General features: G+C 34.7%; 1 protein-coding gene across 3 annotated transcripts in view; it reads right to left on the reverse strand.

The window, feature by feature from the left end:
• The window catches only part of LOC145271119 (uncharacterized), a 310,201-nt gene that overhangs the window by 149,742 nt on the left and 141,512 nt on the right, over window positions 1-18,947 (reverse strand). For all 3 annotated transcript variants that reach the window (XM_080126661.1, XM_080126659.1, XM_080126658.1), the window contains one exon: window positions 12,738-12,838. In XM_080126661.1, the coding sequence (XP_079982787.1) occupies window positions 12,738-12,838 (101 nt within the window). The remainder of the gene's footprint in view (window positions 1-12,737; window positions 12,839-18,947) is intronic.

An 18,947-nucleotide genomic window follows, 5' to 3' on the forward strand; every position in this document is an offset into this window, starting at 1 on the left:
AAACCATTGGGGGAGTGGGGCTTGCTATAGTATTTCCGTGCGGGAACATGTGCTTCAATAGCAGTTTTGAACCATTCAGTTGTCTCATTTGCACACTGTTCCGCTGGAAGAGTAAAGATATTTTGCCATGGGGCATCTCTGATGAGCTCCCTGATGGCTTCCCAATCAGCCTTTTTGTAATACCTCGTTGTTTTGAGTAGTGGGTTTTCAGTTTTAGGGCGAGAATTTAGGCTGATTTCTACCATTATCACAGCGTGATCAGCATTCCCGAGTGGGCTATGGGCATTTGTTGTACAGTCATTGGGAACCGTTGTCAGGAAGAGATCTAGAAGTGAGGCATGTTGATCGTGCTGGTCTGGGAAACGTGTCGGAAATGTAACCAATTGAGATAGGGAATGAGATATAGAGAAGCTATATGTGGCGCTACCAGCTACGTCTGTGTGATTTGAGAATCCTAGCCAGTTACTGTGGTGGACATTGAAGTCACCAAATACATGTATTTGTGCGCTAGTATCGAGGGAGAGTGCTATATCTATGCTGTCTGAGACTTTGTTTATTAGGGTACAGTCTTGGTTTGAGGGAGAGCGGTAGAGAAAAGAGCTTCAAAATTTATTAAATTTAAAAGACACCATAAATAAACCTAGCATTAAAAGTAAGGCAGATGTATCTGAAAAAAATTAAAATAAAAGGTCTGGATTTAAAATTGATAAGAAAATTAATATAGTTTTTATATTTGTCGTCCGAAGGGTCGAGCTTCAAAATAGTACCAATCACGTGAAAACCAGACAAAGGATTTGATCTCTCTGATACTTAATACAAGCCTTGGTGCTGGGCATTGCCCGGCGTTGCCCGGGTGTTTGGAGGTGTGTATTGAACAAAAAAAAAAGTGGTAGTAGGCAGGCAGGCTCAAACCCGTACCGTGAAGAGGAAAAGAACATGAAAAAAAAACATAACATCTTTGCCATTGTGCCCATCGCCAAGCCAGAAGTGGTGAAGGTTTAAATTAAGGCTAGTCAATCGAAAAGAAGGGATGACTTTCGAAAATAATGGCGTAAAAAAGCGACCCCCCTCCCTGTAGAAAAGTGCCTAGTTGAGGGTGAAGGAATTGATGTTTTTTAGCCAATTTTTGTTGTATTTGTCGTCCGAAGGGTCGAGCTTCAAAATAGTACCAATCACGTGAAAACCAGACAAAGGATTTGATCTCTCTGATAAAAGCGCACGTTGTACTCGTATTAGATAGCTGAACCGGGAAATGTTAGGGAGATTTTTGTACAACGGTTTCAGGCCAACTTGACGAATCCTGATTTTTATGGAAAGGCTGTTCCGGGTTATATTTATTTAAACAACCGGTTACCCTCCACAACCCATAGCTATTTATTTACAACCTCAAGTTTGGTCCTCTCTGTTTGTTTTTTTTTTTTTTTTGCTTTGTCTTGATTATTGAATGGCAAATCAAAGTGTAGTACCTGTTCTCAGAATCTCAACGACAGCAGACTTTATCTATTTTTACTTATTTTCTTTTCAACGCGTTCCTTTGAAAAAAAAAAAAAAAAAAAACGAATGAAACAATCTACTTAAAAGGAAAATGCCACCCCTATTCTCGAACCTCTCAACTGTTTGTCCCCTTAAAATATGGTCGGAAAAGTATATGGAGCCGCTATTTACAATGCCTCGCCACGAGGACAGAGTTAGACACCAGGATCGTTTTTTAACGCAGAGAAAAGGAACAAAAATAAAAATTGTCTCAGCCGTGACACCACTGATAGAGAAATACAAATTGAAGTGCAGCATCTGCAGAACAGATACTACACTTTGAGTAATATATTTTTTATTTACTCTGAAAAGTTTACAACAAATCAGTAACAAACAAAAAATTAGGCACAAGGACATTTTGGGGAGTGGAGTCTATGATCTTGATTGTTGAATGGCAAATCAATCCATTTGAGGTAATTTAATACCCAACCACCATTCCTATTGTTGTGGTGCGTCTACCCTACAGGTGATAATAAACTCTTCCACAAACAGTTGACGAACATATACAAATCCTACCCCTTCCAAGTACCAATTTTTCAATTTTAACCCCTTAGCAACTGTTTTTTCCAGATGAAAATAGATTAAAAAGATTTCTACATGTCTGAATACCCTATATATCAAATTTAAAGTCTGTATATAAAAATTCGTTGAGTATATAGGTTGAGATATTAGCAGCAGTAGCCGAAAAAGCACATATGCAAATTAGGAAGTGTGCATTTACAATGAGTACGATTGCATGTGACGCCAATCTTTCACGAGAAACACCCGTCTGGCTCAAACTACTGTCAATAATTTTCCCCACTTTTTATCTGTGCCTAAATCCAAACGTAGATTCCATGAGCAAAGTTTCTTTCTTAGAACTGCACGTCAGTGGAACTCTCTGCCGCTTGCCTGTTTCCCACCTGACTACAACTTGGACGTCTTCAAGTGCAACATAAACAAACTCCTGACAAACCGCCCCCTTAAGTAAGACACTCTATCAAAACCCCTAATACTAATGATTACTACAATACTATCTCATTGATTACTGTACACGCAATAACCCTTATCCCTGAGTGGCCTTCGGGCCTTGATAAATGGTAACCCCCCTGTAAAAAAAAAAAAAATATCAGCAGCAATCGAAGGATAAATGGTTAGCAAAGGTATTATTAGCAGCAGCAGCTGTTTGAGCACATATGCAAATTAGCAAGTGTGCATTGGCTTGTATCACAAGAAAAAGGAAAAAAAAACAGCAGGTGGTCAGAGAGATGCAAAATGCACACCGGATAGGATGGATGTGTAAAGTCGAAGGCGAGAAATGGCTGGCTATGGCCAATGTGAGGTCAAGAGAAGAAAATTGTGAGCAGGGCAAGATGGACGTGTGGGCCCCCGTGGTAGCAGCGAGAGACTTTCAAACTGGTGTCGAGACGGTTGGGTTTTATTATTATTTATGAAGTTGAATACAAGAAATGGCTGGTTACGGCCGGCGTGTGTACTCAGGCAGAAAGAAAAACACAAGCTGGATGAGATGGACGTGTGGCCCCGTAGTGGCAGTGAAAAACTTTTAAGCTGGTGTCGAGATGGCAGGGTTTTTGTTAATCCGATGGCAGACGAAATGAATAGTTAGAAATGTTAATAAATGCCGTTTGCTAAAAAAAAAAAAGAAGCTGAGTTGGATTTATTTCTGTTTGTTTGTTCCTCTTCGATGGTACCGGACGGCATGGGGGTGCGGGAGATAGGTTTGAACTGTAATGAACACTGTGTTTACCGATGTATTGGAAAATTCAAGATGGCGTCTGACTCTCTCTTTAACACGGTAAGTTTGGGAAAAGGTGTTATAAATAATAAACTAGACAAAATACTATTAAAAAAAACACCGAATATATGTCAAGTTATGTCACGGTAACATATATTGAGCGAATTTCTAACAGTATTTTTCTAGTTTATTATTTATAACACTTTTTCCCGAACTTACCGTGTTAAAGAGAGAGTTGGGCGCCATTTTGAATTTTCCAATACATCGGTAAACACTGCATGCTTTTCGCACTGAATAAACATGTTACATTGAATAAAAACAGGAAAATTATATCCAGTTAGGTAGAAAAGTAACTTATCTTGCCTTTGATAACATCTATTTGTTATATATTTGTTTTTTTGACAACTTTTTCGACTCTATGTGTACAGTAATACAAACCCAAAAGGTCTAATAATCTTCTCCTCCGTTACAGCATATTATACAGTGCACTTTATGGGATGCAAGTGCTTTTGATAAGTTGTCCTTGGATTTTTAGAGCCCCAAATGAAAATGAAACTTCATCTGACATAATAAACTTTTGCAGAAAGCATAGTTTACCACAATATTCGCAAAAGAAAACCCGAATAACAAGAAATATTACGTAGGTATGACGATATTATAACCACAAAAGTACATTCAACAATAAAAAAAACACCGTATGAAAACAAATATACTTATATATATGAAAACATAATATTTCTTGTTATTCGGGTTTTCTTATATAAATATATATATATATATATATATATATATATATATATATATATTTATATATATACATGCTAGTTTATGTATATGCATGTTTATTTATTTTATTTATTTATTTGTTTATTTTCTATTGATTTTTTTTAGTTTTAAAGTTATTTTGTATCTCTATCCTAGAGTAAATTTTATCCTGTGAACACAGTTGTTCGCTATTTTTCTTCTACAGTTTAATAAATGTTGGGGTTCTTTAAAGTACAGGATAGCAAATTTTTCATGAAGGCATAATCTACATGGGTCGTCTAGGTCTCTACAGGTGTTTGCTTGTCTTACTATTTTCCATTCGACTACCGGCGAACGTCCGCTTTCCTTGAGCTTCCAGAATTTGGTTGCTAGCGTTGTTTTCACACGGTGTTTTTTTTTTTTTATTGTTGAATGTACTTTTGAAATCTAAGGAAGTCATACATACATAATATTTCTTGTTATTCAGGTTTTCTTTCGCGATTATTGTGGCCTGGTAAACTATGCTCTTGGTTAGACATTTATTTTGAAGTGGGCAAAATGTGCGGTATCTACAGTTGCATTTATCTTGTTCGTTATTAGTATTTTTATTTTTATTTCTAGTATGGTTGTTGTTGTCCGGTGTTGGTTTATTATTATTATTATTATTATTATTATTATTATTATTATTATTATTATTATTATTTCTGCTAGTTATATATGTGTCTTTTGTGTTAGTTTTATTTTTGTCCTGGTGTCTACTTTTTTATTGTTTATTTTGTTGTTGTTTACATTGTTTTTATTTAATATTTTGTTATTATGTGCTTTAATTATCATCTCTAAATGTACGTGGATCTAGGTCGTCCTTTGTTTGCGCGTCCGTGTCGTGGAGTCCATAGCAATACATCACTCATCAATTCATGCTTGCTCCTCAGACAGTGACCGGCAAATCGTAAGCGTCTTTCTCTGATGGGATGATTTTGCATACGGGTGTATGTGCCATCTAGTTTTCTTTCCAATCTTTTGGTGAGTGTCCAGGTTGTAGCACCGTAAACAAGGACAGACTCTGCCACTGTCCTGAAGAACTGCCTTTTCAGTTTGTTAGTTAGTCCCGAAGCCCATCCAATGCGACTCATGCTTTTGAGATGTGAATTTGGATAGCTCGGATAATATCACCTGTGTAGACGTAGCTCACAGAGGTGATGTTATTCGAGCTATCGAAAGATTCAATATGACTCTAATTCAAGCCAGAATAAAAGAACAAAAAAAAAACACAAAATAAAAAAAGAAAAGACTTTAATGAAGAAGAGACGAGACAAATGAAGACGACAGAAAATAATAATAATATGAAGAAGAAGAAGAAGAAGAAGAAGAAGAAGAAGAAGAAGAAGAAGAAGAAGAAGACGAATGAGAGGAGAAGGGAAAGATGTGCTAAAGTAAATGAAGCTCGGTAAGAGGTTTGCAATGAAAGAGATCCAGGATTCATTTCCTTTCCTTGTACCCCCCACCCTCGCATTCTATGCGCAGTTCATCGGCGTTCGATTATCTCAAAGTGAATCATCGTCAATAAATATTTATGAAAACATAACAAGGATCAATTACAAGATTACAACGAGGATTTGTTGCCGCCGAACGATTAACTTAACAATCAAATCATTTGAGAAGGAAAATCCGTGGATGGGGGTGGCGGTGTAGAGTGGTTCTGTCGTCTTGTAAGATAAAAACGAGTCCATTATTGGCAGGATTTTTCGAAAAGACTCACTTGGCACGGTATTCGTGGAAGAGCCGAGTTCGATAATAAACTCTATACGTCAAAACTATAGAAGATGAGGAAGAAAAAAGATAAGCGATGAAGAAGAAGAAGAAGAAGAAGAAGAAGAAGAAGAAGAAGAAGAAGAAGAAGTGAGACTTGAAAAACAAGAAGACAAACTTGAAGAAAAAGAAGAAGAAGAAGAAGAAGAAGAAGAAAGACTTGAAGAAGAGGAGGAAGAAGAAGAAGAAAAAGAAGAAAAGGAACGAGAAGTGAGACTTGAAAAACAAGAAGATAAACTTGAAGAAAAAGAAGCAAGACTTGAAGAAGAAGAGGAGGAGGAAGAAAAGGAAGGAGAAGTGAGACTTGAAAAACAAGAAAGAAGAGAAACTTGAAGAAGAAGAAGAAGAAGAAGAAGAAGAAGAAGAAGAAGAAGAAGAAGAAGAAAAAGAAGAAGCACGACTTGGAAGAGGAGCAGGAAGAAGAAGAGGAAGAAGTGAGACTTGAAAAACAAGAAGAAGAGAAACTTGAAGAAGAAGAAGAAGAAGAAGAAGAAGAAGAAGAAGAAGAAGAAGAAGAAGCAATACTTGAAGAAGAAGTGGGACTTGAAAAACAAGAGAAACTTGAAGAAGATAAAGAAAGATTTGAAGATGAAGATGAAAAAGAAGAGAGACTTGAAGAAAAGAAGATTAAGAAGAAGAGAGACTTGAAGATGAAGAAGAAGAAAAATAATAAGAAAAAGAAGTAAAAGAAGAGACTTGAAGAGAAAGAAGATGACACTTGAAAAAGAAGAGACTTGAAGATGAAGAAAAAGATATCTACAAAGAAAAAAAGTGTTATTCCAAGGAAAAGTCCCTTCTAATTAATACTTGCATGAATTCTAACTTAATTTCCAAACTCTCTCTCTCTCTCTCTCTCTCTCTCTATATATATATATATATATATATATATATATATATATATATATATATATATATATATATATAAAACGTCTTTACTTTGAAATGATTCTATTTCGGAATGGTTTTATTTGTAACTAGCAGCACCTGGGTGCCGACGTTGCCCGATGAGCAGATGGTTTAAACCAGAACAGATTTAGTAAAAAACCCACACCCACTCACAAACAAATTAAACTATGATTATCTGGCGCATTATCGTATGTGAGTTACGTGAAATACTAACTGTGGACAAACTTATGGTACCTTTCTCTGTAAATTTTGTCCCAATTAGTAGCTCCCTACATCTAAGTGGCATTGTGTCTTGTTTGGAGTGAAAACTTAAAAAAAAAAAAAAGTGAAACATGCATGGTCCCCCATGAGTACACAGCAAACGAGGCATAAAAAAATGACTAAGTTCAGCATTTGCCCCCCCCCCATTTAGGGGAGATCAAATCCGGGTGAAAATGAACAAACGGTACAGTTTATGCCTTAACATATGTAAATTTGAGTTCTGCACCATGCAAAAAAAGAAATGACTAAGTCCATCATTTGCACCCTCCCCCCTATTAGCCCCAAAAGTCCCCAAAGTCTTAACATATTTAAATTTGAGTTCAGCACCATGCAAAACTGCTAAATAGACATACACAGAAAATTTGGGACAAATATGGTAAAATAGTCCTAAAAAAATGGAGTGTTTTTATTATCCTAAAAGAGCCTCTGGGGCACACCCAAGAGTTATCGCGAAGTATAGACAAACAAAATTATATAGAAATCGGTTAATTACAACTTTTCAGAAAGTTTTATAAAAATCCAAGGCACCATTTTTTTTAATAAGCACAAAAGTGTTAATTTTAGCCATTTTAACCCAAAAGGGACCCCCTAGAGGGGCAACCAGAGTTTTCTCAGAAAATCCTTTCTGTTACTTTTTTACTCATATCATGTTTAATGTTTGTGCAAAATTTAAAAAAATTCCAAGGCATAGTTATTGAGAAAAGTGCGGGCAGACGAACGGACGTACGGACAAGGCTAAATTTACAGACCCACCTTCCTTTAGTTGGGGGACCAATAATATATATATTGAATCATTGTATTTTTTATTTAAGTAATTATTTGATCGATAGTAAAACAAATATTAATTCAGTGTGTAAATTACATAATTATGTGTGAGAAAGTACTATTTCACACCAAAGGTCGATAGAAAAAATCGCTCTAACCCCCTCTATATATATATTAACTTTGATCACACTACTATAAACTCGCGGCAATAAAATAACAGAAAATAGTTTCTATAATAATAAATACGTAATCTGCAGTTAAACAACCTGTCAGCTCACGTTTAGGTTTCGAATCCCGAGTTTCTCCGCATTCAAATGAGGGCGAAACCCGCGTCTTTGACTACCGTCTTCGTGGCTGTCATGGCTTCTGCAACGTTGTTTGACTGTGGAAATAATTAATACTAGCGAGGGGTACGCGGCGTTGCCCGGGTGTTTGGGGGGGGGGTAAAAAAAAAGTAAGTATGAGGATCGAACCCGAACCGTTGAGGCAAAGTTGTAAATTAAAGTGTGAGAAAAAAAAAAAAAATCGTGCGATGTTAACCATTGCCCAACCGCGAAATGCTAACGGAAACACGTTTTAATTTATTTAATTAGTTGGATTTGGCAGATGCCCGTTTTAATGAGTTAATGAGGTCAAGTTTGACTGCGGGGTAGTATTCATTTACTGCTGAACGCTTTTATTCCCCACCCCCAAGATGTTATAGGAAAAAGACTAACCCACATGCGGCGAGCGACAAATGTTGAATATTTATCTACCCAAAGTCGAGCAAATTAAATAGACAGGCGAGCTTCGTTGTTAACTGTGAGATATTACGATTTATATGTGATATAAAAAGTTTTAAAAAGTTGTGGAACGACCGACCGCTTCTCTGAAAGAAGCCTTTTGTAGACATACAGAAAAAGCGAACACACATACATACATTTCCGCTTTTATATATATAGATATTCTAGTGTTCACGATCCCTTATATCGACATCATCCCACAAGAGCTCCGACACCAGCATCCTTCAGCCTGCATTGATGGAATAAGGCTGTCAAGGTTTTTCCAACACCAAAAGAAGATCTCCCGCCAGACTCTGAATTCCCCCCGGAAAGAACGGTTAATACTCAACAGAGCTCCGAGCAAAGGTTGCCAAAACACGGGACAACCTGCACAAATGGGGCTATTTACAAAGAAGCCTTTTGTAGACACACAGAAAAAGCGAACACACATACATACATTTTCGTTTTTATATTTATAGATATAGATGAGTGCATAGCTTTCAACGCATAATTTTGCACAGAAAATCTCATTTTTGTACTCTTAGGTGTTTTGGAAGTTTTTTTAAGTGCTAATTTCTAACACATTTAAGTACAACTGACATCAACATTCTATCTAGTTTTCAAACTTATTTACCTGGGATGCACTTAAAGGTTAAGCAGAAAATCTTATATAAATATAATATAAAATGATCCCATTTCCTAACTTTTAACATTTTCTAACTTTTTAAGGAGTTAAGTAATTTTTACCAAGAATTCTAAGTCCGATCAGTAAAATCATAAAATCACATGTAATTGCTTTAATTTTCGTATTACCACCTAGACTTCGGGTTAGTAGTAGGAAAGGGGCGTGGTTCTTATGACTTTTAACAATCAGATATCTATCTATCTATACTCCTATAAAATCGTTTTTCTTTTGTGTGTATTGATATTCATATTAAAACCCCTATTTTCTATTTATTGAAAAAGAAAATACAATTTTCTTATATATGGGTTGTGGAAATGCATTCACTAGCAAAAGATCTAGCTAATTTGCATATTCTTTTAAACATTCATTTTAATTAATTCCCTGTTAGTTTTTTCGGTTTTCTTGTGGGATTATCATCTTTAATTAACTATTACGTGTAATTATATTCATGCAGATATTCTACATGATTTATACTTGCATAATATTTGCGTAAAAAGTTTACGGGACACACAATATTGTTTCTATATATTTTTATGTATACGTATATATTTTTGTTTAATCTATCTATCTGTCTGTCTGTCTGTGTACATTTCCCTACGTAATAACTCTATCAATTGTCAGTCTACAGACTCGAAATTTGATATACAGGGTACCGAGATTTGGGAAAATTGATGTAATCAGTTTTTGGTCAGAAATTTGGCGATTAAGGGGTGAAAGTTCAACGATTTGACCTTTAAGAACTCTACCAAACTCCTCCGACAATTTTGGGTCTAAGCACTTGAAGTTTTAGATATAGGTTCCTTGGACGTGGATCTAACTTAATAACTTGATTTGAACCCAAAACAATAAATGTTAAGGGGTCATAATAGGGTAGGCACCGCCAAAACTGGGGGGGGGCAGGTCAGTACTTTTTGACGGACCGTCTTTTTAAAAATCTACCAAAAATCAGGTAATTATCCGATCAATACGAAATTTTCAGCGATTATTAGGAGAAGAATGAACTTTATAACAGTGTACTTATTTTTCATAAACGATATTTATATATATATATTTTTTTGCTTACAAAACCCCCCCTTGTTTTGAAGTGGGAACAAATATGCTTAAAATAATCATCTGAAACTGAAATCAACATATTGTGTTGTAAGGGACAGAATTATAGATTCAAAAAAAAAAAAAAAAAAAAAAAATTGTTTGCATACCTTATTTTGACGTCTGAATATCAGAACTTCGATTGTGTTTAATTATCCCGCTTTTGAGTTTTGAAGTGTGAAATTCGGTGAATATGTTAAGTAAAATAATTAATTTAAGTTAAGCAAAACAAAAAAAAATTTTTTTTAATATTTATACGAAAAAAGCCATTTTAAAATTTTTGATAAATAAATTAACAATTTTTTTTTAGCGAGCCGAATAATGCATGACCATTATTAAACAGGGCATGCTTTGAATAATCGATACCAAAAAAAAAAATTCGATAAATATTGTGCCCTTTGTGTTAAAAATAGCATCTTTTTTTTCGATCCCGTTTGAAAACGTTTGCCGCCTTTCGACTATGGTGGACCAAACGCGCTGAAATAATTTTTTTTTATTCTGCTTTAAATTGCCCCCCCCCCATTTTGGGGAGTCTGGCCCCCACACACATACACATTAAAAACCAAACGCATGCAAATGGTCACCCATCTGGTACTGGCCAGCCTCAGCTTAATAATACATTGAAATTTTCGTCACTGAAAAATAAGTTTTTTTTGGCCTGTTTGGTCTTCCATAGTTTGCTTTTTATCAGACGAAAACGTAAACAGAGTCGATCTGAACTCTACGTCAACGCGAATATCTGGTTACCTATATGAATAAGTGGAATTATTTGAAATTCAGGTACTTATATTATAATATTTTTGCATATTCTCTTAGAAAATCATCCTAAATCTTAGTTAGACAATAAATAAATTAATTAATTATTTCAAAAACCCTTTTTTTTTAAATATTTAAGTACGTTTTTTGTGCAAGACAAAAAATGTCAATTGTTAACTTTTTGGGAAAATTTAACATTTAAAATTGAATTAAAAATAGTAGAAAAAGTTTTACATTATTCTGTTTTCTATATGATAAAATTCAGGGTTTTATCTTTCTGGAAAAAAAAAAGTTACTCAGAAATAATGGATTTTAATAAATGTAATTTCGTTTTAAAAAACAACAACAACTTGATTTTGCGGCCATTTTTGGCGGTGCCTATAATAGGGGTCAAAGTTAATAAAATTGATCGCTTTTTTTTTTTTTTGGCTCAACATACACCTCCAAATGCCCGGGCAATGCCGGACACCCATGCTAGTATATCTATAAAAGTGAAAGTGTGTGTGTGTGTGTGTGTCAATGTGTGTGTGTGTGTGTGTGTGTACATTTCCTAAGCAATAACTCTGTCAATTTTCAGTCTACAGATTCGAAATTTGATATACAGGGTACTGAGATTTGGGAAAATCTTTGTGATCGGTTTTCGGCCAGAAATTTGGCTGTTAAGGGGTCAAAGTTCAATGATTTGACCTTTGAGAACTCTACCAAACTCCTCCGACAATTTTAGGTCTAAACACTTGAAATTTTAGATATAGGTTCTTTGGAATGGATCTAATTTAATAACTCGATTTGAGTCCAAAACAATAAATGTTAAGAGATCATAATAGGGGTCAAAGTTAAAAAAAATTGACCGCCTTTTTTTTTTTTTTTTTTTGCTCAACATACACCTCCAAACACCCGGGTAACGCCGGCCTGAAATGCTAATATTATAGAAAAGTGTTCATATTCTACATAGGACAATAGTACAAATATATATATATATATATATATATATATATATATATATATATATATATATATATATAAACTAAAATAAAAAACATATCAGCTTTGTAGGTGTGTCTTGTGTAGTTTTTGAATTTCTGTTTACGGTTTGTGCATTATTCCAGTTACTTGGCTCCACGTGGAGGCAGATTTAGACACAAAGTTGCTTTAAATGTAGGAAAAAATCACACTCTCCATAAAAGAGAATTCGTGATGGGAACAAAAATTGAAAATTGCCTCAGTCTAGAAGGATTTCTATTTCATTAATCTAGGACAGAAAAGGGTAAGCATAATATCGGAACAGATACTACACTTTTCTCCTAATAAATTTATGTGACACTGCTTAAACATCTGAGCACTTCTGGTTTTTCTGTGTTTTGTGATAAACACAGCCAAATTTAATGTATGTTTTTTTCTTTTTTTTCTTTTTCTTCTTTTTTTGTTTTTTTTTCGCTTTTGTTTTTTTTTTGCTTTTCTGTTTTTTTTGTTTGTTTTTCTTTTTTCTATTTTTCTTTTTTTTTGTTTTTTTGCTTCTTTTGTTTGTTTTTCTTTTTTTCTTTTTTATTCCTTTTTTTTTCTTTTTTAATTTTTTTTAGTTTATTTTTGCTTATCTTACTTTTGTTTGTTTTTTTTTTCGTTTTTTTTTTTTTGTCAGTTTTGCCATTTTACTAAAAGAGGTAAGCACTTGCGTTTAAGAAAAGGTCGAACTTACAATTTCGTAGAAGACGCATTCAATTCGGTCCGTCTGGTCTCTTAAGATGAACTGCTTGCCTGTATGGGCAGGGTTCGGAAGCATGGCAGAATCAAGAACACCTACACAATAAAAAAAAAAAAAAGAAAAAAAAAATCAGAGACATAAAAAGAAGTAAATAAATTTCTTGTGTAGAATGACCGTTGGTCTGTCAGGATTAAGTTATAAAACAGCCTTTTTTTTCATATTAGATGTAGAATGGTTAAAATAGCAGAACCAGTCCATATTCTTCTACCGCTCCAGAAGATATCTCACTACTGATGCAATTCTCTATCTGTATAAAAGACAAGTACGTCCAAGGATGGAGTACTGCTGCCACATCTGGGTAGGAGCTGCTAAAAACAGCCTATCCTGCCTTGACAGAGTACAAAATAGACTTCGTGGCTTAGTGGGAGATGCCCTTTTCTCTTCCCTGCAACCTCTCTCCCACAGAAGAGACGTTGCGAGCCTGTCATTGTTTTATGGTTACTTCCATGGCCAGTGGTCATCTGAGCTCCAATCTCTGGTCCCTCCTCGCTAATCTTTCACGATAAACACCCGTCTAGCTGAAACCACTGTCAAAAATTTTCCCCACTCAAAACCAAAATGTAGATTCCATGAACAAAGCTTCTTTCTTAGAAATGCACGTCTGTGGAACACTCTTCTGTTTGCCTGTTTCCCACCTAATTACAACTTGGATGTCTTCAAGTCCAACATAAACAAATTCCTGACAAACCGCCCCCTTAAGTAAGACACTCTATCAAAACCACCAATACTAATGATTACTACGATACTATCCCATTGATTACTATACATGCAATAACCCTTATCCCTGAGTGGCTTCCAGACCTTGATAAGTGGTGACTTTGATGTAAAAAAAAAAAAATAGACACCACCAACCTATGTATACTTTTTGGGTGGAGTGGAAAAATAATTCCCTCAAATTTAACTGTGATAATCGTTGTCAGCATACCCACCCGCAAATGCGAAAAAATAGTGATGTGACAGTGTCAGTAGAATAGAAGCAGATTTTTTTATCGCGCATGCATACAAACATGGCAGCCAGTAGATTACAATGCATAATACAGGTCTTTATAACTCTATAAGTTGTTTACGCAAAATTAGAATAAGATTTTCTTAATCAGCATAGTGGAAAACTTTCAAATGTCATCATTCTAAGGAAAATTGTGGAGGTGGACCTAAAATTGGTGAAAATACAAGTATGCAACCAATAATTGTTTCCCTATGTAATGAAAATTACGTTAAAACTGTAGCGTATGTAATCGGTGTAAAAATTGGTAATTGTGCATAAAACCAGACCCTAACTTTCAAACACGGCAACACATCAAAGGCTGTAAATGACAAAGCTCTCTCTGATTCTCTCTCCTTTGATCTCGAGCGCGTGGTTCAGTGGGGGAAGACGTGGCTGGTTACCTTTAATGCATCCAAAACCAAACTCTTATTTTTACATCATCAACGCTCTGATACCCATCTGGCATCAATTGAAATGGATGTCTCTCGTCTAGGAGAAGTCCCATGTTTTGACAAGCTTCTGGGCTTGATCTTTACTCCTGATCTGAAATGGAACACGTACATCAAGTCTGTTGCCAAAGTCGCTGGAAAGATAGTGAGATCCTTCTACCGCTCCAGAAGATATCTCACTACTGATGCAATTCTCTATCTATATAAAAGCCAAGTACGCCCAAGGATCGAATACTGCTGCTTTATCTGGGCAGGAGCTGTTTAAAACAGCCTATCCTGCCTTGTCAACAATTTTCCCCATTGTGGAACTCTGCCCCGTCTGCCTGCTTCCCACCTGACTACAACCTGGATGTCTTCAAGCCTAACGTAAACAAATTCCTGATGAACCGCCCCCTTAAGTAGACACTTTATTAAATCTCCACACTAACGTACTGTACTTGCAATAACCCTTATCCCTGAGTGGTTTCCGGGCCTTGATAAGTCAATTGAGGTATAGAAGCACGCTATTTTTCAAAAAAGTTAAAGAAAACATGAGATGAAGTTTTTTGACTTAAATATATTTTCATGGTATTTTTTAATACTGGTTCTCTACTATTATACAAAATCAGTTTGTGTGTGTGTGTGCGTGTGCGCGTGTGTGTATGTGTGAGTGCGTGCGTGTGCGTGCATATGTGTGCGTCTGTGCACGTGTGTGTGTGTGCGTGTGCGTGTGTGTATGTCAGGTCATGTCATATGCTACTGGTACCATGTAACACAGTACTACCTGCCTCGGGGTCGGGTCGGAAAACCAATCACAAAGATTTTCCCAAATCTCAGTACCCTGTATATCAAATTTTGAGTCTGTAGACTGAAAATTGACAGAGATATTGTGTAAGGAAATGTACACAGACACACAGACACAGACAGACAAAAACTTTTACTTTTATAGATATACAGATATACTAGCATTTCAGCCCGGCGTTGCCCGGATGTTTGGAGGTGTATGTTGAGCAAAAAAAAAAAAAGCGTCAACTTTTTTTAACTTTGTCCCCTATTATGACCCCTTAACATTATTGCTTTGGGCTCCATGCTCAAGTTATTAAGTTACATCCCTGTCCACGGAACTTATATCTAAAATTTCAAGTGTTTATACCCAAAATTGTCGGAGGAGTTTGGTAGAGTTCGCAAAGGTCAAATCGTTGAACTTTGACCTCTTAACAGCAAAATTTCTGGCCGAAAACCGATCACAAAGATTTTCCCAAATCTCAGTACCCTGTATAACAAATTTCGAGTCTATAGACTGAAAATTGACAGAGTTATTGCGTAGGGAAATGTAAACAGACACACACGCAGACACGTTCACTTTATATATATATATATGAGAGAGAGAGAGAGAGAGAGAGAGAGAGAGAGAGAGAGAGAGAGAGAGATAGCAATGCCCGGTAGTAAGGTATGCTTAAATGTGATATTTTGATGTACACAGATTGTAATCCGGTCATGAAATATGCTTAAATATATTTTAATTAATGCAGAGATCGTATTTATTATTATAGAGCTAAGACACTATTGCTTATGATATTGTACCTAATATATAGAAGTAATTTCAAAAGTTAAAAAATATATATGACTTCAATGCCATCAGCTAGAATCGAAACCAAAACATATCATATTACAACCTCATTCGTCAATTTTAAAAACTTTGCTAGAAATGATGTGATGCCGTTAAAATTGGTAGTAGTGATGATGATGGTGATGATGATGGTAGTGATGGTTATGTAATGATTGTGTGGTGATGATGATGGTGGTAGTGGTGATGATGATGGTGCTTGTAGTGCTAATAGTGGTTATGATGATGGTGATAATGATTGTGACAATGGCGATAATGATGGTGATGATGATGATGATTGTGGTAGTGATGATAGCGGTGGTGATGATGATCGTGATGATGATGGTGCTAGTGATGATGATAGTGGTTGTGGTGATGATCGTGGTAGTGGTGATGATGATGGTGATGGTGGTAGTGGTGATGATGTTGATGGTGATGATGGCTGTAGTGATGGTGGTAGTGATGATAATGATGGTGATGATGATGATGATGGTTGTAGTGATGATGATGATAACGGTGGTTGTGGTGATGGTGATTATTATGGTGATGATGATTGTGATGATAATGATGATTACGATAATGAGGGTGATGATGATAATGATGGTGATTGCGGTGATTATGATGATGATTATGATGGTGATGGTGATGATGATGCGATACTGATGATGATAATGATGATAATGATGATTTGAAGCTAAATCACTCGCGATTTAAAAGATATCATTTTCATGATGAGATATCATTTTCAACTGGGAATCACTTAAATAGCAACGATATTCAATTCTTTTATTTCTTGCAACATCCATTCTTTTTCGATCTTCTGTCCTTTTTGCGAATGTCGATAACCAGATTCCCAGGAAGCAGCGATGATCGTATTTTAGTATTTATCGATTTTCTATCGCCAATGATTGGCAGGATAATGCTCTCTTGTTTCCATAAAAGTTAACAGCATTATCTTTTCATTTCTTTTATTATGTCCACCAATACATTTCTATCTAACATATAAAATTATCCTGTCGGATTTTTTTGAAAAAAAATGTCAGATCCAGTTAGCAATCTGTTTTATGTGTTGATACTTGATTCGGATCAATTCACTTTTCCGTATTATTGCTTGCACTATGTTATTGTCACGCATTAATTTTATTTGGCTTCAGTGTTTTATGGAAAATACTCATTCTTGCTAAGAAAATTGTAAGAATGGAGAAATTTTTCATTACTGAATCAGATTAAAGGAAAACTATCATATGCAATTATAAAAAAGCCATAGCCCATGAGTTCTTCACACACACACACACACACACACACACACACACACACACACACACACACACACATATATATATTAACACCCTGCACTGAAGATTCCAGAAAGGATGAAACACTAGTGTCTGTATGTATATAATTATTATAGTAAATAATTATATATATATATTGTTTTTAAATCCCCGAAACAGTGTTTCATGGTAAGCAACTGATGATCCCTTAAAAAATAAATTATTAGTGCTATGTTAAATTCTAGAACGGTCTGATGCAGTGATTGCAGGTGATTGAATGACTTATTGACTAAATGATTTTCTAACGAATGATGAAAATTTTTTTTTTTTTTGTAGTTTTAAAGGTTAAAAACTTCAAAGATTATATATATATTCATTCATCCAGAGGAAGTCTCGAAATAAAGACAAAACGTTGATGAACACATAACTTGGTTTGTTCCTTTTTTTATTTCTCTCTCTCTCTCTCTCTCTCTCTCTCTCTCTCTCTCTCTATATATATATATATATATATATATATATATATATATATATATAATAGGTGAGCATTTGCTTCCCTTTCTTTCAAACGTGTTATAAGATGGTCAACATCATGAATTTTGGAATATAGTTTTTTGTCATTTGTTCCCGTTCCCTCTCTCTCTCTCTCTATATATATATATATATATATATACATATATATATATATATATATATATATATATATATATATATATATATATATATAGAGAGAGAGAGAGAGAGAGAGAGAGAGAGAGATATTATTTTATTCAATTGAGGTAAACAAAATTACCTTTAGTTGCAACAATAAATTTATTGCTTTGGTCTAAAAAGACTTCAGGCAAAAAAAAAAACACTGGTCCTAATCTGTTTTTGTCGCCTAATGAAGTATTTTTAGACTGAAACAGTAGTTTTGTTATCGTGACCAATGGTGATCTTGTTTACCTAAATTGAATGAAATCATATCTCTTGTTCTTTTTATTGAACGCTATTAACTACTTTCAGATGCCAAAAACGATTCTTTTGCCCCTAATTTTATTTTGTTTAAAGCAAAATCTTCCACCGCTGGTAGTAATAATAAAATATTGATTTTAAACTACCACTAAAATCTATAGGTGTATTTTTACGTTTGAGAAAATATCTGCACATTTAACGTGCTTTTATGGTAATCGGGAGAGAGGGATGACTCTATAGTTAAATATTTAAAGATTTATAAAGAATTGGAATCTGTAATTGTATTGGAATCAGTAAAAATATTATATTCGTCCCCTCACTAGTTCTAACAACTGAAATGTAAAAATAACATTCAAAATTAAATGAATGAAAATTCAAGATGAAAATGTAGGGATCCTTAGATACTGGAAAGGCTTCTTACTCTAATAGTTTTTTTTCTTTGAATTGCTAGATTTTGGAATTCCACTCTGCTTCCCTTACTAATTCAATGTTTTCAATTTATATATATATATATATATATATATATATATATATATATATATATATATATATATATATATATATACACACACACACGACGGTGCCCGGAAAACTCGTACTCGGAAAAATACCCCCTTTTTGCTAGGTAGGAAAACTGGTCCCTTATTGAATAAATATCGATTGAAAACACATTTTATTACCGTTTTTGAAGGAGATATTGCCTTTAAAAGACGATACACATCCCATAATATTTTAAAAAAAATATATTTTTAACTCTTGCTTAAAAAAAAAACTTGATTACAGAATCAAGGTACGAAAAACGAAGCCAAATATTTATTTAAAAAAAGTACTCTAGTTTTAACACTTTTTGTGTCATTACGAAACAAAAATAAAGAAAGAAAATACGTATTATCAAAGAAA

This window comes from Euprymna scolopes, chromosome 46 (genome assembly GCF_053919585.1).
Source record: "Euprymna scolopes isolate OS-2025 chromosome 46, ASM5391958v1, whole genome shotgun sequence".
In the NCBI taxonomy this organism is placed as follows: Eukaryota; Metazoa; Mollusca; class Cephalopoda; order Sepiida; family Sepiolidae; genus Euprymna; species Euprymna scolopes.